The sequence below is a fragment of the Dermacentor albipictus genome, chromosome 9 (genome assembly GCF_038994185.2).
Source record: "Dermacentor albipictus isolate Rhodes 1998 colony chromosome 9, USDA_Dalb.pri_finalv2, whole genome shotgun sequence".
NCBI classification, from domain to species: domain Eukaryota; kingdom Metazoa; phylum Arthropoda; class Arachnida; order Ixodida; family Ixodidae; genus Dermacentor; species Dermacentor albipictus.
Window position 1 is genome coordinate 64,963,221 of NC_091829.1, and position 21,742 is coordinate 64,984,962.

General features: G+C 48.0%; 1 protein-coding gene across 2 annotated transcripts in view; it reads left to right on the forward strand.

Moving 5' to 3' along the window:
* The first annotated feature begins 13,790 nt into the window (after nt 1-13,790).
* The window catches only part of LOC135921864 (zinc finger SWIM domain-containing protein 5-like), a 66,297-nt gene continuing 58,345 nt past the window's right edge, over nt 13,791-21,742 (forward strand). Inside the window, exon 1 of one of the 2 annotated variants that reach the window (XM_065456259.2) lies at nt 13,791-15,586. In XM_065456259.2, coding sequence (XP_065312331.2) covers nt 15,220-15,586 — 367 coding nt within the window. In that variant the 5' untranslated portion in view covers nt 13,791-15,219. The remainder of the gene's footprint in view (nt 15,587-21,742) is intronic. The other variant, XM_065456258.2, reaches the window with a different exon arrangement.

Consider the following 21,742-nt stretch of genomic DNA (forward strand, 5'->3'; position numbering starts at 1 on the left):
TTGCAACACCTGCGCCAGATATTGTTAAATGGGTTGATTCTGTACATTTCTATTTCAAAAGATCGTCTGGAAAGCAGTCGGCTCGGAAGCGAAGCAGACGATCATCCGTGCGAATGTCGTCTGCGCGCGTCCCCATGGTATCAACACTCTAGCGCTGTCCTATTTATATTAGTTTTAACGTGGTTTTTCTTTTTTTCAGCTCGCGTGGCGTAAAAATTAATGGTGGCGCTTGACGACGCCTCTGCGCGCCTCTGCGGACGGTATGGTCGTCGTCTCGTCCATAAAAGAAGAGTCGCATCGCGACCGCGTGGGAAATGGCCGTCTGCGTGAAGGACGTTGCGCGGGTGCCACGTTTCGACACACGCACGCACACTCAGCCGGCGCCGCAGAAGTTCTCGCGCGCCAAATGGCTCTTCTCCATTTAGATTGTGTGACCGACGCCAGGGGTCATCACATCCTCCTAGCGCGTGTCACTGTTGCAGAAAAGAAAAAAAGAACAGCCTCGCTTGTTCACTTTCGGCTCGTGACTTTGCGGCTGTTGCGGCGAACAATTACGCCAAGTAGAGATTAAAATGCACCACTCCCTCGGGCTTCCTGCCTTCTGGTTAGCGTGAGCGATTCTGTGTGTTGACGTGTGTGCGGCGGGCGATGGAGAATGCGCTTGATATTGGCTAGGCAACGCAACAGCAGGCGAGGACTATAACTATAATGTGTACACACGACCGCGGATTCACAACAATGCACATTTATTGGCGAAAATGATATCAAATGTGTAAGGAGAATTTGTAAACGTTAAAAAAAATACCGTTTGTAAATATGAACGGTCGCTAACCGGCCCATGCCAAAGGCACCTAGAACTATAGTTCTAGGAGGCGCTGCCCAAGCTTTTAGAGAAGTGCGCTCGAACTGAGGAAAGTTTAATTTAGCTGAGTCTTTGTGAGGCCCTCTTCAAATCCTGGGGAACAGGCGCACGAGATACAGACGCGACAAACGTCTGTCGAACAAACTTCCCGGAGATAGTGAGGGATTCACTGTCTTCTGGCAGGTAGCCGCGCCATTGAAGTAAGGGGAATTCTCGTTGTGTAAAATAATTTAGCGGTGACGACGCGTACGTTTGCAATGCTATGGTGTCATGGCCACCTTCTTGATATTTGGAAGCGTCTTTTTGATCAGAAGCCGGGAAAGTACGGAGTTTCACTTCTGTAGTGGATCGAATGTTGATATGGGCCAGCATGCGTCAACAGCTTGAAAGCTCGGGTTTTATCTGCGCTGAGACGTAGGGTGTTGTGTAAGCGCCGTATTTATTCGTGTAATGCCACGCCTGAAATGCCGTCTGGTCAAACTATGTTAATAATGTTCGAGGCCGTGGAGCAGCTATTGTGGTTTTATTCTTTCTTTCTTTTTTTATCTTTTTTTTGGGGGGGGGGGGTGGAGGGGGAGGTGCGCGTACCCAGTGTGCCAGCTTCCTGGCTACACCGCTGTTTCAAGGAGATGCGTCATAGAGACCGTGTCAGGAGTGGCTGCGTTGGTGAAAGAGAATGGCTTTTGCTCCTCGTTTTCATCTGTTCCATGCGACCAAAAGTTTGCCCCCATTGGAGCTTGTCCCACAACAATAATATATCGTAGCCGCATTTCCTTTGTTTAACGCTGCGCGCCCGGTACTGCAAGACCGCGAACGGCATGCGCGTAATCAGCGCGACATAGCATTTTCAACAGGAAATTAGCGAGTGCAAAGTTTTCATGGAAGGAGAGGCAAGCAAGACGATTATAGTTGTGGCACTAGATGAGCCCGCAATGGGGGATGCAAGTTTTGATAAACGGACACTGAATGCGAAACAATGAATCAGTTTAGAGTAATCAAGCATTGTGTGAGAACCCTGCGGGCAGTCATTTAAAAAAAATAAATAGTTTGACTATTAGACGAGAAAATGAAGGTCCAAGTATCAGTATTTGAATTTCGCGCCGAAACCCCAGCGCTGGTACGTTAGCGTGACGTCTGGGATGTATGTTTCGCATTTGGGCCGCGTTGGCTGAATAAAGGTTCCCTAAACTTGCCATGTTTAATATTTAGTTCCTTTAGAACACAATGTAGTCAATCTGTGCCGCTATATATATATAAATAGTAGGCCCTAGAAGCTGCCATCAATATCCAGGACGTCACAGTCCCCAGGTGCGGGACCTTAAGTAGGCGTCGCCACCCGTATTTTGTTCTTGCCCTTTTTCTGGCTTACCAAACCTCTTATCGTTGTAAGAGTGGTGTTTTTGGTGTTGTAGAACGGTAATTTACTGATGCAGAAATCATTTTTCACTTTAGTGTCTCTTTAAGTGTATAAGACGTCATTGTGCTTAGACGGAATTGGTTTTACACCTTCCTGGTCTGACGCATCTTCTGGGTATAGCTCCACAAACACTTTAGTGCGAAACGGAAGTTAACGGGCTTCAAATGCGAGTGGACGACTTCATCGGAAAAACGGTTTGCAGATTTCCAACTTCCTCGCATGAACTTTGTTTGTTTTTCCGCCCCAGGCTTAGCGCTGTCCATCACAATAAGCACCTCTTTCAGCTCCGTAGCAGAACTAACCCGGCTTCGTCTCGTCTTGGTTGTTGGCCGCGCCGTGAGGCGGTGTATATTCGTCTGCTCGGTCAACGGCGAGGGCAGAAACATGGAGGTGGGCTGTGCTGTCTCTCTAATACCGTGCACTGTGCAGAAACCTGTAGTTGACCTGTCGCCAGTAAATTTATCGTGGTGCCCACCACTTCGCGAATTGGGTGTCATTTAATACAAGCGCTGATTCTTTGCGGGAATCTCCGCGCTGAATGTCGTGACCGACTAGCATTCTAAAGTGCGTAGTGAAACCCATCTGTGCCGTTCTTGGAGTGCAAGTCCCTGAATAGGGGATTCGGTCGCTGGCTACAGCGTCCAGCACGCTGCATCGTTTTATCGAAACCGCGCGCGCATGCATACATGTCCGCCGCCTTGGCGCTGAAGCGTGATCCGCTTTGGAAGAAGGCGAAAGCAGACCGAGGTGCGAGCCGTAAAAATGAGCAGCTTTGTGGCGTCGCGCCGATTGTTGTTGCCTCGGCGGGATATGGAAGAGTCGGCGGTGCAGTGCTCGGAACATAACCTGCTGCTCCAACAAGCGTTGCCCTTTTTTTTTCTATCCTACCTTTTTCGACCCCGTCTCTCGCACCTTGTGGTTGCATTGTATATGAGAGCCCCGTTCCCATTGTGCGGTTCGATGAAAAGAGAAGGGGGGGAATTTGGTTTGTTTTCTTTTCTGTCAGTCTTTGCGAAGAATAGCCGGCATTCTCTGGTACTTCTCTATGGTACTTGTTGCTGGCTGTCTCGCTGGCCTTACCTGGCCGGATGGCCCCTGCGTGAGCTTCTGGTTCGTCTGGTCGACTGGTGGTGCAAGGCGGCTTTGAAAAAAAGTCGGTTCTCTTTACCGAGGCCGGGTTATCTTTCTGCGCGACTGCCTTTTGCCCGCCTGTCTTACACACTTTCTTATATATATATTTTTTTAAGTTCCCGCGGACTTTTTGACAAGCGGAAGCACTGTCTGTAGATTTGTCTCCCACATGCCCAGCGAGGCTGGTGCTAGGGAGCTCCAAGGATTTTGCGGCCTTTTATGCCGCCCGCCTCGTATGCATGCGCAAGGCTTTTAACTTCACTTGTATGCGCTTTTGCTGACCGCCCCTTTGATCCTGTCCTCGGAAAGCCGTTCGCGCCTAATCGTTTGTTCACTTCACTCTGCAGTTATAGTTACTGAATGCGCAGTCAGGGGCCAAAGAACGGCTGCTTGGGGAACAGACAGATAACAAAATCGTCTGCTGCACGCTGTGTTCGAAGCAGACGACGCACTGCGTCTGCTTCAAACGCGGCTGCAGACGTCTGCATGGCTGGCGCGTCACCACAATTACAGGAGCACGTTTCCACTCAGACAAAAGCACGACAGCGATCTGAGGCTTGTGTTCGGTCTTTGCCAAATCGGTGTTGTGCGCGGGCGAGCAGCTTGTTTCCAAACGGCGTCACAGAGGTGAACTTTTCGGTCTGTGGCTTTTCACGCGTTTGGCATCTGCTGTGACGATACTGGGAAATTGTGCTGTAAGGCAGAGGGCATCAATCTTGCAAAAGCGGCTTCCCTAGTTTCACAAACAGTCTTCGTGCGCAAAGGGTTGAGAAGTGTGACGCATGTACGATGTATATTCATCGACGTGCGAAGTCCCATAAGGAGCCAAAATCGGATGAAGGTCATTAACGCGGCTTTCCAAAAATGCCGTTCTTTCGACATTATGACCTTTATTTATTTTTGAAGTAGTTGTCGAGTTAGATAGCGGCAGTCCGCCGCTAGCTCGCCATTCTGTTGTATTGATATGTGGACTTTAGTTAGCATGAGCCCTCATGGGTTTAAGTCAGTCGAATTTATGAAAGTGGTTTGAACTTGCAATAAGCGCATTAGAATGGTTACGTGCGTGAATTATTTGCTCACCTGTATAAGCAACACTGCATCGCATCTTATTAACCGTGCGCGCGGTCGATTTTGTAGTCTGTTACCGCTGTTACTGCTTAATTACTAGAGGAAAAATTGGCACCAGTGTCTGTGTGAGCTTGCAAGCATGCATGATCTTTCAGCCAGCATCGCAATGATCGATAGTAGGTACATGGATCAAGCTTTGTCCTTCTAGCTTCAAATGGCTTTGTCTCTTTTAAAATCGGTCATATTCGCCAAAATATTACGTTATAAATTATAAGTGCAACAATTTGGAATGGTTATTGCTCGTATGTATATGCGCAGACTTACACCGGTGTCACACGCGACCACTTTGGATCGCGATTGAGCCCGATCCGGACCGAAATTCTCGACCGCGATTGGCTCTCTTACGCAGATTGAGCCAAGAAGCGAATCGCGACCGAGAAATTCGATGCCGATCGGGCTCGATCGCGATCAGAAGAGCGCCGTGTGACACCTGTATTATCACCGCCAGGCGTGTGTAGTACAAACATGTTTGCTTGGAAAGTTAGGCCAATAAATGCAAATACTAATCGTTATTTTCATGGTGGCTGAGCGATCGCAGAGCTTGCCTCTTGTAATTTTGCAAATTTCCTCTAGTAATTTTGCGAGGACACTGCTGAGAACATGGCCTCTGAGATGGGGCAGCGCGCAGCGTGCGCCGCCCGATCTCGGAGGCCATGCTGAAAGCAGTGTCATCGACCTCAACGCATGCCGGTTCTCTTATGCCGACGCCAAGGGCGTTTCCATCCGTCGGATGAAGATACGGACGACGACCGGGCGACGTAAGTATAGCATACATTGAGCGCAGAGACGCATTACGTGCTGACCAAAAACCCGGCCGGTCCTCACTTGACCCCTGAACCGGTGCGTATCGCGGCAGGTGCCGCGAAGCAGCTGTCTGCGAGTTGTTGGCTTCCGTGGGAGCTTCCGGTTGCCTCAACCTCGCGCGCGCCTGGCTGTGTGTAGTGCGTCAGCTGGGGAGGCGGTGAACCCAGAAGCAGACGACGATGACATTCGCAGCCGGCAAACGGTCGATCGTGCGTCGCCCGCCGTCTGCTTCGGTGAAGAATCCTATCACGTGATGCCGTCTGCTTCGGTGAAGAACCCTATCACGTGATCGCGGAGCGTAATCGGTCTACACCAGTCTCGCGTGTTTAAAAAAAAAGGGGGTGGGGGTGGGGGGTCATTTTGGATAACCATACAGCTAGCTCTGCCGCAAATTAGCAGGAGCGAGTGAATTCTACGACACTCGTCAAATGGCCACTATTTTGTATATGTGATTGTTTTTCCGTGTAGTTTTCGGTTATTTCTAATCGTCTACTTTGTGCGGTCATGCATGAAATTGGAGCATAAGTGTTTCAAATTTAATCCTGGCCGCCATTAGATATAATGCACAGGTTACGTAGTGGACCAAGCTCACGTTGCTCAGGGAGTCGGACTTTTTTTTACCAAACCTCTGCGCGCTGGCCACTGAACGAGTCTTGAGTATGCGAATAAAATGCTTGTTTCCCCTAAACTGCTCAATTTGTGCTTCTGTTAAACAATTGATAACGTGCAATCCAATGGCAGAAATTTGCTGCCATGAATATGCTAGGGTGTGAAGGTCGCTTTATATTGTGGAAACGTCTGCTCATTATTCGAAAAGTATTAGATTCGATTCGTTACTGACCCTATATGACTCGTATTGGGTTTGGTTACAATACGCGTGGCGTATTGTAACTCCTGGCGTCGAAGAAATAAAGGAAAAGGTGCTCGATGGTACTCCTTTTTATAACACATTTCGAACCCTATCGTGCGTCGCTATTTGCTGGGTGTTCTGCCTTTTGCTCTTAATGTTTCCTCAGTAGTACGCGGGCATTTCGTAAGTCTTATTGCACTTCTTTTGCACACCCAATCGATGCCTGCCTACATGCTATGTAAAAGAGCAGTCCTTCACCTTCGTGTTGCCTTTACCAGCTTAAGCCAGGTGTGACGCGTATCCTGCTGTTACATTATATATACTTATTGTGCGGAAAGCGCGCTTGACAAGTTTGACGCTTTAGTACGCGTCCCTCTGCGTATATTTTAACACCGGCCGGTTTTTCCCCCTTTCTTTTTTTCTTTTTTTTCCAACTCCGCGCTTCCTTCCCTTTGGCGCCTGTTCCAGTTGGCATTTGGTGCATCTGTTGCTCTCCGCTCACGACGTACGCTCGCTGGCGCCCGCGGAAAGTGAAACTCTCGCGATCGTCTGCTGACCAAAGTTGGCAGACGACGCTCTTCTGCGCCGTCCCAAGTGACATCGTTGTGGTTTCTTGGCGTACGCGTAGTTCCCCCAAGGTGGACTTCATTATTATTTTTGTTTCCCTCTCTGTCACGTGACGCTTCCTGCGGCTTTTTCGTCTGGCTTCGAACCAACGTCGTCCGATTTTTGTTGGCTCCGTCGATCCTTCCGTGGTCGTCTGCTTCTAGGCTGAGACGTCATTGAGTCTGGCGCTGTCATTCATCCACATAACATACGTGTAGAGGTACTCTGGGTACCGAGTGCGAGCCTACAATGGAGTGCTTCTTACTTCCTTGCCAAGAGCATTTCGCAAATGCTCATTACTCGAAGCAAGGAACCGCGCCAGGGATGGATCACTCTTCTTTTTTCTCTCTTTCTCTCTTATTGCGAAGGCACTTCTGGCTTGCTTGTACGAGTACGTTCGCGAGGGGAGTTTTGCGCCGGTCAAGGTCTGACGTTCCCCCGTTGGAACGTTTCCTGGCGGTTATATTCTTCGATGTAACTAACTTTCGTCAAGCTATACACGTGTCTGCCGTAACGGGAAATGATCGGAAAACTTTTGCTGGCTGAGCTGCAAACACTAGTTGAAGTTTCTCGGACGAATAAAACGAAAGTTAAAGCCTGTGCACTTCTGCAGAACTTCAAAATTTTGTGTGTTGCGAGGTTCACTGCACGTGTGGAAATATGTACCTTCAAAAGTGAAAATGAGATGTTCAGGAAATCAGGCAAAGTAGAGGGGTTGGGGGGATGCTGAGAAATGGTATCGTATTTCAATATCGCACATAAAACACTTTTCCATGGGATGTTACATTGGCTTGAGATTAATTATTGCCTAAGACTGCGTAGGTTAACGCTGATACTATACTTCGAGGTCAGATCAGGAAATTTGGTGAGAGAAAGTATGGCACCCCCCCCCCCCCCCCTTCCCCCTCCAGTATCACGGGTCGCTAGCGGCTTGCTTTGCGTATCCGAAGTCCGCTCGGGTATTGCTGGGGCCCAAATGGCTTGAGTACGCAAGTATAATGGAAGCTTCTTGCGTCATATAACCTAATTAAAAACGCTGTAATAGAAAAAACGCTGTAATAGAAAGTTCTTAGAAAAAGCGTTCCCAACATGTTTTGCATACTTAAAAAAAAAAGTTCCTTTATAAGCTTTTTGTGTTATTTCGTACTTCTGGCCGATTGCGTTCCCTAACTTTGGGTCGCCCTTTTTTAAAATGTCTTCTATTAGGGATTTTTTGATATTGGGGTGTCCATACTAAAGAACGCAATATGTCAAGAAACATTCGAGTCTGAGTACGCAAAGCCGCCTGGCGCGGCGCTATTTCTAAAGCTCCCTAGAATCTCTGCGGTCCTTCGTGATCAGCAGACGTGCGGTTGGGAGAAAGTGTGCTCTATGTGTACGCGGCGGTCGTGAGGGAAATTTGAACATAAAAAAAAAGAAAAGGAGGCTGACGCGACAAGCGTCGGCACCGCGCTTTGTCGCTTTGAGCGACGTGTGCTTATTCCGCAACAAACGCTCAGGTTGTATTCGTGTGGTGGCCCACCCGTATACACCTGCCTCATTTGCATCTCAAACGCGCGATTCGAAACGGAAGGCAGGGAGCAGGTGACGCTGTCTGCGCGTTTGCGCGGAGTATATATACACTGCAGGTCAAGACTGCAGACGAGGACGCCTTGCAGACGATTTCGACTTTGACGCGTTCGCCTCCTCCCAGGAGCCGACCTGCGATCCATGCATCTGCACTCCAGCTGGTCACGAGTCTACACACTATGACGCCTCGCAGGACAGCTCCAGAGTTGACGTCATCGCCATCGAAGCATTTAGTGATGTGCCCATTATTGTGTGTGTGTGTGTGTGTGTGTGTGTGTGTGTGTGTGTGTGTGTGTGTGTGTGTGTGTGTGTGTGTGTGTGTGTGTGTGTGTGTGTGTGTTTTCTGATTGGACTACACACTTTATGGAATTGAGACAAGAATGTTGGACCGCAATTATAGATGTCTTGCCCCTTGTGTGTGTAATGCTCGCATACTTAATGCTGCTATATATACCATGTATAGAAGGGAAAAAAATACAAGCCGTTGATTAACCTGTTGAACTTGAAAATTTTCCATTAGGACAGGGTTTTTATTTTATTTTATTTGTTTGCATACGTGCGTACACGCGGGAGCGTTTCATGGCGAAGCCTTCCGGGAACATCGGCGCAAACTCGTTTTACCACGTAGCTCGCCTAATCACGTTTGACGCAGAGCTGAATCGTAGGTGTTTCACAGGCACTCACTAATTTTCTACGATGTCGCAGTAGTCACGGCAGATAAAAAAAAGAAAGATTGCCATGACCGCCTTGCCCCATGCGCGCCTCTCATACTCCCCTTTCACCCACCGTCTCGGACTACCATTGGCTACTTTGTCCTCGCCTGTACTTCACGTCCAGACTGTACTCTATCTCGCAAGTCGTCTGCAGCGCTGCCGAAGAGTAGTAGCAGACACAGGAGGCGTACACAGGCAATATCCTTGCGCAGCAGAATATAGTTCCAGGCGTAACTGTCTGATTATTGGCAGGATTAGAGAGTTTTGTTTTTGCTTGGTACGTGATACGTACGTGACATGTTAGGACATTTGTGCGTGCACGTTGTATACAGCGAATTAAGCAGCCGCTCAACAAACGACGCGGATGAACACATATCGATAAAAAAAAAGAGTAACTAATTTCAGTCGCCTAACGCGCCACATTAACACATTGCAGCTATATGTAGAATCGCAAAACGGGGAAATTCTCTCTTTCGGGATGTAAACATTTATGGCTCTGAAACTCGTATCTGAATACATGGGAACGGGAAATCGTTTTTCTCCGCAGCCGCTGTACCGATTTTAATGATGTTTCTGCATTCGAAAGTAAACGGTAAATTGTAGTTACTGTAAGGAAGCAAATTTTCTTTTATTTAGGATGACACAGCTTTTACAGAAGTTACTAAAATGCCAAAGTTGGGAAAAAGGTACGAGGTTTTAAACTCTGTAACTCAGTAATAATAAATGGTACACCTATATACAGTGATAACTAAATTACACCTATTAAGACATCCAAAGCGGACAACATTTATGTAACCTACACCACTTTCACTTATACCACTAATTTGTGAGCGTATACCGCTGGTACATAGAACGGTACATCCCTCGTACGTACACTGTAACAGTATTACGTGACCTGCAAACTCATGTTAACATCCGTCCGTTTCAGATGCTGCTGGATTTGTGAACTTCATGCTTCAACTCCCTTTTTAACGTGCCGGTGTTCGGAGTCTTTTGTTTCCCTAAAGTGAAAAATGATTTCTTCTACATCAGTAAATCACCGTTCTACAACACCAAGAACACCACTCTTACAACGATAAGACGTTTGGTAAGCCAGAAAAAGCGCAAAAACGAAATACGGGTGGCGACGCCTACTCAAGTTCCCGCACCTGGGGGCTGTGACGTCTTGGATTTGTATGGCATCTTCTAGGGCCTACTAATTATATATAGCGGCACAGATTGACTTATTTGTGTTCTAAAGGAGCCAAATATTAAACATGGCAAGTTACGGGAACCTTTATTCAGCCAACGCGGCCCAAATGCGAAAACATACTTTGGAATCCCTGACGTCACGCTGACGTACCGGCGCTGGGGTTTCGGCGCGAAATTCAAATACTGATACTTGGACCTTCATTTTCTCATCTAATAATCAAAACATTTTTTTAATGACTGCCTGCAATATTCTCAAACAATGCTTCATTAGTCTAAACTGACTTAATGTTTATCTTTAGTGTCCCTTTAAATCAGAATTTTGCTTCGTATACAGTTTCTGGGTGTTAACTCTCTTTCTCAAATCCAACACAGTTCGTCGAAAACAGTCACGCGGTTGTCTCGTAAGAACGCTTCTGCGTTTTACATGTACTTGAACATAGTGAAATGGGAACATGCCCGGAGTTAAAGCTTCTTTATTACCGCAAGGATCCAAAGTGTAATTGGTCACGTCAGTGGCAAAAGGCAAGCGTTTGAAATCGGCAAAATATATGTATCGCATATAATTAAGCATGCACCGCCTCCACTCGTTGTCACGGGCAATGAATCATGTACGGGGCACTAGAATCACCCAGAACATCGTAGATGTGTAGTTGAATCGTGTCATGTAGACTCATAATTCACCTCATAGATTCATCAAACGTGACTCCTGCAGCATTATATTTTTTTACTGGTAGCGAGTCCATATATGTCCTCCGGAACTCGGAAACAGTTCACAGAATACAACCGGATTTCGAAGCTCCAGTTACGCGACAGATACGACACTTCGGTTTGCTAAAACGTCACATTGCGTCCCCGTGCAGACGACGAGAAGGGCACTTCCGTTACTTTCCTGTCGTCTGCTGGCTCCTCAACGGCGCGGCGGCAGGCCAACTTGTGCCAACGCTGTGCCAGACCGACTACACAGAGGGACCATTGTTTACGCCCAAACAACGCAAGCGGGCCCGCCACTTCTGTCGGGTTATTTCTTTCCGGAACTGCGATCATGGCGGTCGGTGAAAGGAAATGCGGTGTTCGCATGTGCCGTATACGCAGCGCGCGCGCAAGTGATGGCTTTCAACAAAAGCTCTCCGTTGCCTTGTAACCAAAGCGAACGACTGCACAGCGTTGCTAGAGGCCGGGGCCGACCTTGACACGCTGAGCTGGCCTGGCCCGACCTGCTTTTTGACTTGCGAGAGTCGGGTCCTTCGAGAGTCCCGTGGCCGCCCGCTTGAGAAGGAAGTTCTCACTCAAGACAAGCGATGCGGCCACTTGTCTTTTTCTGAAGCAGCAGCTACTCGAACTAACATTTCGTGTGTGTGTGTGTAACTGCGTTGGCTCCCGGGCTTTACAGGCAGCGGCATTCATGGGATTAGGTCACTCTAAACAACCTATCCGCAACTGTCCCGCCAAGCAGACGAACTTCCAGGAAACAAAAACGGAAGACGTTTGCTAAACAACGAAAACATACATATTTTGCTGTTCAGTATTAAGGTAGAAGTGAGTACTGGCAACTTGGAAGGCCAACCTCCACCATTTCTATTTTTGAATTTCGCGCTCAAACTAACGCCGTTACGTCAGTGTTACGTCACAGAGTCGGCATACCCCAAGGCTTGTGTGCCGGAGACGGGGAGTAGAGGCCTCCTTATCTGGCGGTACAATAAAGTTGCTATCATCATCATCATCATCATCATACTTTATCTTTAATCTTTTCTCTCGTTCCCACATATATCGACTTCCGTCGGCAGAGACATTTAACTTGTCCGGGTAACCGCAACATTTTTTACGATGCCAGTGGCCATTTATTCCTATCTACTCAACAGCAAATATTCGCCCTATGGGCGTCCCCGAAAAGCTTAATCTGATATTTCACAATAGTGTCCCTTTAAATGTATCCACCCCTTAAATTGCAAACGTGAGTCACTCAAAGGGATGGTCGTCCGAAGCATTATTTTTATTATTATTAATAAACAGTTGTATTATAGTTTGCTGTAGAACATAGAGAAACGTGGCAGCCGAGATACTACTGTCTTCCTCAAGCTCTCCACAGCAACCGGTGTACTGTCGAAAAATTAATGTAATGAACCCGGATAAAGCGAATTAACCTTTATATCGAACACACGAAATTTACTGACCCATGAACTGCGTCTCCCAATAAGGCTGGTGTACCCCTCGGCGTATTATACGCGATTCTCACTTTTACTTGAATAGTAGAGCTAATAACCGAAACCCTCTGCTTGGTGGACCACCGAGGATTATTTTTCTTGCGGATTTGCGTTGCAGATTTCGATACGTTTGAATGGGTCTTGCGCCAATTCCCTTGCGCTCCAACTAATATTCAGAACAGGTAAGTTCGGGCTGGCTTTTATGAATTATTTACCAGATTATGAGGCAAAAGGCCAGCAGCCGTTCGCATTAACAGTGAGCTGCTGCTGAAAAATGCACAAAAGTTTGCTTGTTTGCTTACGTTTTCAGAACAGAAACGCACGAGGAGGCGAGGCGCACTGATGACTTAGCCTGTCGCGCAAGCTGCGACACCTGTTGCCGTGCTCTGTGTATTTGTTGTTCAAAGTAGTAACCCAAAGTCAAACTTCAAAGTACTTCACGAGAAACGCAAGATCAGTGTCTACACGCCAGACGACAGGAGGCTCGATCTGCTTTACCCGCGGAAGAGCACAGTGCCACGAACGCACGTGGTAAATAAATAATAACAAATGCAACGATTGGCCGTGAGCGTGGCTTGTGCGAGCGCCGTTTGCGTCATCAAAAGCGGATTAAGTTGGTGCACATAGCCGCCATTTGGATGACAGCCGTCTGCGAAGATTTGGCCGTGGCACGAGCGAATAAAGCGCCACCCATTACCAGTGATCGTCTGGTTCCACTCGCGCATCTCGTCCCGCACTGCTCGTGGCAGAACAAATCCGCACCGCGCGTGCGCGAGCATAAATTGCTAGAACAAAGCTCTCGCGATTGCCTGAGCGCGCGCCTCAGCGCGGGAGCTGGCACCGACGCGGGCGCCTACAAAAGGACAAAGTGACGGCGCCGCTAAAAGAAGAGAGCAAAAATCTGGAGGAGGGAGTAGCCGTAGGGAGCGAAGAAAACGAGCTTTGAGTCACGCTCTGATGCAAGCCTAAGCCGCGCTCATGAAGCTTTGTGTTTGGTAACACAGCGTCTTTGTGAATTCAGCTTCAATAAAAGAGAACACAGCGCGGGACGCGCGGAGGTCGCGGAGGCTCATCGCATGCAAGCTTTTGAAACCGCCCAGTACTTTCCAACGAAACAGGCAGCGTCCTATGCCAAGAGGAAGCCAAAGGAAAAAAAAAAAGAAGGTGGACGCGAGAACTTCCACCCAGCGAAAGGAATGCTGCTGCCCCCGTAGTTCGTGCCTGGTGCCCCCGCGGTGTTCCTCTTTCTCATACGTGACGTCACAATGGCGTCACGGCCGGGAACGCCGCCGGTACCGCCGGGGCGCAAGTGCACTTGGCGGCGCCAGATGGCGGCACCTGTCTCGCAGGGTGGGCGTGCCTGTCAGGCCGAGTGGGCGGGGTCACTTTCACCCCCCCACCACTACAACACGCGCACGGCCTGCACGGCACTCGAGCGCGTTTTTCTGCGCGCTGACTCGTGTGTGTTCCATGTGTATATATGTGTGAGTGTGTGAAACATTAGGAGCGAAGGCTTCTTCGTTTATTTTTCTCTTGGGTCGAGGACACGTGCGTGATGCGCGTTTCGCCTCTTCTTTCTCGTGTGAGTGCCAGCTAATCAAGACGAATTAGGAGAGGAAAGGCGCGTCGCGTTTTTACAGCTTTCGAGCAGACGAAAAGAAAACTCGCGCACGCGCTGTTCCGCCGCTACTGGCGCTCGGGCGGAAAAATATCGTCTGCATCAATCACAGATGCCGCTCTTTAAAAAAATGTCGCCCCTCCGGCTCGTTGTGACTGAAGGTGGCGGGTTTTGTCTCGTCCATACTAAGGACGGAACAAAATTCGAACATGCAGGCATATGGGAACGGAGCGCAGAAAATAACTGACTACGTTGCGGAACACGCAGCGCTGATCAGAGAGCGTTGTGCCGTCTGCTTGACTCGCTGTGCCACCTGCCCTGCGAGCAAGGGATCCATAAGAGGGCAACAAAAAAGACGCTAGTGGTCAACAACGACAAAATAATGCGCACACAATAAAGAGATCGTCGTGCTTGAATGTATGGCGTTCGAGAAGCGAACCGCGGAATATACGAGGCGTGGTATGTGCCAACACGGGAGCGATAAATTCCCCCGGAGCTCTGACGAGCCCCGCGCGGTTCCCTCTCATCTCGCGAGCGAGCCAAAAAAGATAGGCCAGCAGGATCAATGTCCAACGACGGAATAACGATTCGAAGCAGCGGCGGGCAAGCAGCGCCGGATCGAAACCCCGAGCCGAGCCGGTCCGAGAACAAAAATGCACGCCGCCGCCAAATCAGCAGCGGGGAAAGGGGAGCTTGCGAGCAGCGGGGCGATTATCCGAATTAGGCTTCGCCTCGACTTCGTGCACGGGGCCGGCTTTAGCATGCCGAGCATCGTTAGGCCTCGACTCGACTCTCTCCGGCGAGTTGCTCACGGCGCGGGGCGGAGCTGAAGCCCGCCGTGCTCCCGGAAGGGACATTTCGCTGGGAGCGGCGCGGCCGAGCTGGCAAAATGACAGCCAAAACTTCACACGCCGCGCCTCACATTTGAATGAAAAACATGTGAATTGCTCCGATGATTCATCCCTTTTCCTCGAGGGGCCCGACGCCGCAGCCGATGCCAATGACGGGGAGCCCCCGGCCCCACGAGCAGGATAGCGAGTCCCGCGTAAATACCACGCAGGTGCTGTATTGTTATTAAACCCCTCGCGCATGCGCAGTGTGTCCCCGGCTTATATCAGATGTTTCAAACATGGCGACGGCGCTCAGGCCGTCGTGTTCTTTTGTGGGTGGAAATTGCCTCGCCAAGGGCGACAGATTGTCCAATTTCGAGCCGAAACTGTTCGGACATCGCCAGCCGGAGAGCCTCTTGGACGTGTGTGCAAAAGTGGTGGCGCAGCACATCCCATTCCAGCGCATCGAAGAACGCTACAACAGGATACCTGAGCCCGTGCAACGCAGGATCATCTTCTGGTCGTTTCCCCGCAACGAACGGGATATTTGCATGTACTCGTCTTTATCAAGTGACTCCAATAGTTGTGGTGACTACCAGAAGCTTCCCTTTTACCGTGGCCTCAAGCTGTACGAGGCTGGGTGTGTCGATAACGTGTTGCAAGTAGGTAAGTGTACACGCTACGGCGCACCGAACAAAGGCCGCTTGCCTAATGGGCTTTTTGGCCGTGCATGTTTTCACTCCGTTGCCCGCTGCCTCGCTCCAGTGCACTGTGTTGCGCGGTGAGTGCGATCGGCGATGCATCGTTCTTAGGCGTAGCCAACGTCGGAATGGGCCGTGGGAGGGCCAAAGTAAACAAAAGTGCCGCGGGCAAAGGCGTCTTTGATCGAACCAGTCTATGCGGCTGTGACACCCCTCCGCCCCGGCGGCTAATTTAATCGTTTCCATTATTGATCACGTCCCGCTTTTTTCGCCGCCCTCATTTGGCAGAGCCCGAAAGTGATCTGACGTGCGTCATTTTCGGCTGCCACTGCAAAAAATGCGTCCGCGAGCGACCGGATACCGAAGTTTGCCCGACTCCGACGACGCGCTCCGTGGGAGCCCCCCACCGCTTTCACCCCCCGAGGCGCCGAGCGTGCTTTTTTCCACGCCACTTGATATCGCCACTCGAAATGCCTCGGTCAGCGCTATCCGACGCCACTCTGTCGTCCCGAAAAAAGCACCAGCTTGCGTTTTTCACTTGCATTGTCCGGCCGAAAATGCCGTCCCGTGGTAATTGTCGTCTGCGTCACGGGCGCCGTGCCTTCTTGTTTCGGTTTTGCATCGTGTTTATGTTTTCCGGCCGAAGGGGGGCCGTGCTGTCGTCGGCGCGTGGGGGAGCAGCCAGCGCTTCGCTTCGCCCCGCGCTAGGCCTAGTTCGACTTGAGGGGATGCGTTTCCGTCCGCGCCCTGTGGCGAAACCCTTGGCACGTAGGCGCCCGTGTCCGTGTAGCCGACGCAGAGGAAGCCGTCGTTCGTTTTCTTTATCGTCTGACCGAGTGCGATTTCGTCGACGTCGTCGTGCATCCGGTGTTTCTCGGGCTCCTATAGCCCTTGCTAGGCCTCACCGTTCCGTATCGACGGCTCATCAAAATGTAAACATGATGAAATCATGCTTTTTTATTCTCGGTTCTGTAGCGCCGTAGAGCGCTTCTTTTTCTGGTTTTTGTTCGTGCGTTCCTCTCTGCTGCTTTCTGCGACACTTAAGCGCGGAAGAGAAAAAAGAGCACGGCTCGCTCGCCGACCGTTTTTCGTCTGCGTCTTCTGCTAGTCCGCCTGCCTGTGCGTTTGCAAATAGTTGAACTCCCGATGCCGATTCTGACTAATTTGAGAGAATTTTCGATGTCGTTTTGCTGTGCTGCGGTCGTATGCATTTTAAATTCGAAATGGTATTTTCGTTTTCCTCAGCCGTAACTAGCAGCGCGCATGTCCCGGGTTCTGTCGTCTGCTACAGCGGCGCAGAGCTTTTTTCTTTTTCGTCTGCTCGCAAGCTTTCCCCAGGGCTACTAGCAATCCGCGGTGTTACGGCATTAGCTCTGCGAAAGGCAGAGCTAGCGGCGATAGAAAAAAAGAGTGAAGCTTCGTTCCTTTTGCATTTTTAATACGAGGACCGTGCTTGTGTATGTGCAAGCCCGCCCGCGCCGCCTCGACCAACGCTAGCTGTGTACACATCAAAAAAGTATATGCGGGTCTTCTCCGACGGGATGGATCGAAATCGCGCCATCGCACGCGCCGGCTTTGCGTGCTTCTGCTGGAAGAAGCGTATGCAACATCGAGAGAAAATACCGCCCCAGGGATCACGGGGAGCGTTCGGAATACGAAAGAAAGTAATAACAGTTCGGCAAGAAAGCCGACGAAACGGGCAGGAAAGTATGCGTCCGTTTCTCCTTTTTTTTTTCTTTAATTTTTTTTTTCGTTTCCGACCGTGAAAAGTACCTTACGTAACGCGACGAACCTGGCATTCAAGCGGAAAAGACAAGCTGCTCGTTGCGCCTACGGTACCCGGGAGTTAGTAAGCGTTCACGGAGCTAAAACGCCAATCTCGACTGTTGCACCTAAAAATGCAGCGCGCATTATTACGAATCGACTGTTTCGTTTTCTTTTTTCACTTGAGTGATTTCGTGTCTTTCACTAAGCGCTCGCGTAGCTGCGTTTGCATTTAGGCTGAGCCCCCGAATAACGGCGGAGCGTCGGCTGGAACTAAAGGAAGGGATAAAATTGCGTCGGAGATACGCCGCCAGCGCATCAGAGGGCAGCGGGTCAGAGGGAAAGTAGTTTACGTAAAGCCAAGTTTACGTAATGGACTTTTTATTGTTATTGGCTCGGCACGCCTCAGGTCTCTCTCTCTCTTCCCCTCCGCTTTTCTCTCTCTCTTGCCATCTCGAAGCGGCGATTTTCAAGGCTGCCCTGCTGCTATCTGCCCGGCTTTTTTTTTTGTTGGGCGCTGGACCGCTCGTGGAAATCGGTGACGTAAGGAAACAAAAACCGAAACGCCTCCCGCGTCGAAATTGCACCGCTGCGATGGGCGGAATGGCCCGCCTGGGACAGCGATGCGCGCTCATTACGGGCGGCCTCGATTGTAATCGTGCCCGTTTTCAAATCTTCGCAGTCGAGAGAATTAAAGAAAAAATTGAAGTCTACCGAAAGATAATGCGGCACACAATCGTGCTGGCTCTACAATCTCTCTAACTTTCCATTATAGCTTACCTATTACAAAATTTTGACTTATTTTACACTTCTCTGTAACCTACCCGATTCTTGGCCAATCCCCGAGAGCGGGTTACGTCTGCAACCTGTCTTCAGCCGTAGAAACAAGTGTATCGGACTTGACCTCGCGTTTGATCGTGTACAGAATCAGAATCAGTTTATTCATGACAAAAATGGGGATAATTACACGATAAGTATATACAGAAGGAGGGCCCGTAGTTAGAAATTGAAATGCGACCTTGCGTGCATGATGGCTAGAATTAATAATACAAACAATGGCAACGTGTAAAATTTACGATAATAAAAGTTTTTAGGAGACAAGGCACAAATGAACGGAAAAGCAGCAGATGAATGCATTAAACAATAACAAGGCTTCGGATTAGTCTACAAAAGGTGAAACTACAGAGCTTAAGAAAAGAAAAAAACGTAGAGAAAGAAAAGCGAGAGATAAATACAAAAACAAAGTGAAAGTTAAAAATACAACACATATATACTACACTTAAATAGGAAAGTCGGAGGAAGCGAAAAGAGAGTGTTTAAGTTCTGTACGAAATCTGTGAGCTTTGACCAATTTAAAAAAGAATGGTAATGTGTTCCAGAGAGATAAAGCTGGAAAGTGTAATTACTGCTTACCATAGTTGGTGCGAGCGAAGGGTAAAATGAAAATCATATCGCCTGCAAACCTGGTGTTGTTTATATTAGTAAGGGATGTCTTCGCTGTGATGGTTACTGGAATACCATTGTTTAATGCCCTAAAAGAAATATGGCCAGGTTATATTTAACAAGATCAGTTATATTAAATATGTTATTTGCATGTAACAGGTGATTCGCGGTAATGCTGGGAGGTGAAATGTTATTAGGCGAATAGCTCGATTCTGAATGACTTGCAACGAAGTTAGGTGACTGTTATGAGTGTTTCCCCATGATCCAATGTTCTAGTTAATATGAGAATGAACAAAAGCATAATAAAGCGACGTGAGAGTAGAAAATGAGAAATATGGTCGTGCTTTGGATTAAAACGCGTATTCCATATGCCATTTTCTTTTTTTACATTAGCTATGTGAAGGTGAAATTTAAGGTGGCGATCAATTTCCACACCGGAATAGGTGCAATGATCAAATGCAGTGATTAGGTGATTGTTGATGGAAATAGACTGAAGGAGCTAAGGCGATCGCCGATGCGAGGCAAAGACGACAAAATTGGTCTCATTATGGTTCATCTCCAGCTTATTAAGTTCACGCCGCCATGTGGAAATTTTCACGAGATCTTCGTTTAGATTAATTGTTAGCGTTGTTACACAATTGTTAGAACCAAACATAGTGGTGTCGTCAGCGTACAGAATGCACTTCCATGAAGAGAGGCAACTAGGCAAGCCATTAATATAAATTAGGAAAAGTAAGAGACCTAATATGGACCCCTGTGGTACATCAATGTTAGTAGTAGCTTATTTAGAATTGACGTCATGAAGTATTCGAGAAACATTCGGATCTACCAACGGCGACGATTCGCGGAATGAACCTCGTGTGTTCAACATTCGACTCGTTGATCGAAAGCATAGCGAATGTTCGCACACGTCTTTGCTAAACACAAAGGATCAGTGAATTTAACTAAGGCCAAGGTAGTTTGCGAGCAAAAAATCTATCGCACATTCAAAAAATCGTTAAATGGAAGTTGAGGGAAATAGCATGCTCGCCGGTTGGAAAATAAGACAACATTGGAAAACGGTAGAATAGGGAAAAGGGAGGTCCAGAAGGCAGTGTTGCGACGACAAATCGAGGGTCACTGCACTTATTATTGAGGCTGTAGGGCAAGCCCTCTAAGAACACGAAACTATAGAAGGAAGAGGCTTTCTTGGGTAGAATGCAAAGGATAATGCGGGGACAAGAGCTCTACGTTTATTAAGTTCAAGTTCATCTGTTGAAGCAAATCTTTTCGAAACATTTCATGTTCGCAATTTTTTTCATTTATTCAATGTTAGTTTGGCTCTTCACATTTTTTATAAAATCAAGCATGACTTTAACTCTTTTTCTAATACTTATAATTCAAGAAACGTTGCATATGGTCTACGTTCCGTTGCCCTATCTACTGTAAGACCCAGAACAAATTATGGTAAACAAACAACCGATTATCAAATTATAACATTGTGTAATGCCTACCAGTCTCTTACTCAGATTGCTTTAGAAAGTCATAGTGTGTCTGTATTTAAGAAAAAACTGACGATTCTTTTCCCCCCCGGTTAAATTTCAGCTAATTCTGTATACTTGTTTTGTTCTGTATAATTCTGTATAATGTTTTGTTTATTGTTAATTGATATTTATTATTGTCTATCATTAACTATTTTTCATTTGTGATCATGTTTGCTCATTTGTTTTTTTTTCTTTTTTTTCTTTTGTCCATTCGGCCCCCGTTTCCGTGATGTGTGATCGGAGTGTAGGCCTTGTCAGGAGGTATGCTTGGTCTACCTCCTTTAGCCTCACCTCGAGGGCATATTGTATATAATATGGCCAAATAAACCTACTACTACTACTACTACTACTACTACTACAATTGCGCGTATGTCCTTGAGGACCAAATCGTGGCCGTCCAGCGCGCCCGTGATCGGGCCGGCAGACTAGATCTGTCGGTCCCGTCGTGGGATTAGCCGGGCGCGCGTTTTATCGCGTTTTGCTGGACCAAATAAAAGTTTATTCACTCACTCACATGTTAGAACGCGAGAGATGGCATACTCCCAAAACACGATAAAGATACTGTTGCTCTCCGCGAAGCCCTGTAGTCTTTTTTTTTTTTTTAAAGACAACAATGAGAGGGTAGACATGGTCTCGATAAACAGAAGCCAAAGACGTTTTGAAGATAAGGGGGACGCAGACGTAGAAAAGCACGAGAGACCTTCAATAAGAAATGTCACATCATTCTTTTTCTTTTTTCTTAGAACAGATTTTTTTTTAATATGGTCTTTTCCATATATAACAGTTCTAGTCCTTGAGCTGGAATAATCGAAGACGCGGGCATCACTAGCGCGACAAATCGAAATGAGTAATCAACGAATTATCAAGAAATCGCTCATTAACTTTTTGGTTGCTTTACGTCACATATCGTAATTTGCGAATTGTAGCCGCAGTGAGTTGGGAAGGCACATCCAATTTTGGAACGAATTGTCACCAAAATACATTGGCGGTCCAGTTACTTTTGCGCTTCAGTGCGTAAGACGACGTTTTCTTTAAAAGTAAGTGGAGCAATTAACAGCGCATGTTTACCGCAAGTTTGACGGCGTATGTCTCGAAACCAGTGCGATCCTCAGGATTCGTTCCAAGTCGATGTGCCTTGCAAAGTCCAGTTGAAGGATTATGATTGCGTTATCTGCCACAGGCGATTAAAAAAAAGAGAGAGAAATCCTGCACAGTAAAAAAGAAAAGAAACAATTTCAAAATGCTACAATCGTGCGCTCATTACAGACAGCAAGGGGTGACAATTAAAGCATATTTAATGACACTAAAGTTGGGCAAATGGGCATAGAACTAGAATGCCGAAGTGCAGCGCACGCGTAATGCGGAGGTCGTGTGTTCGACTCCTACAGGTG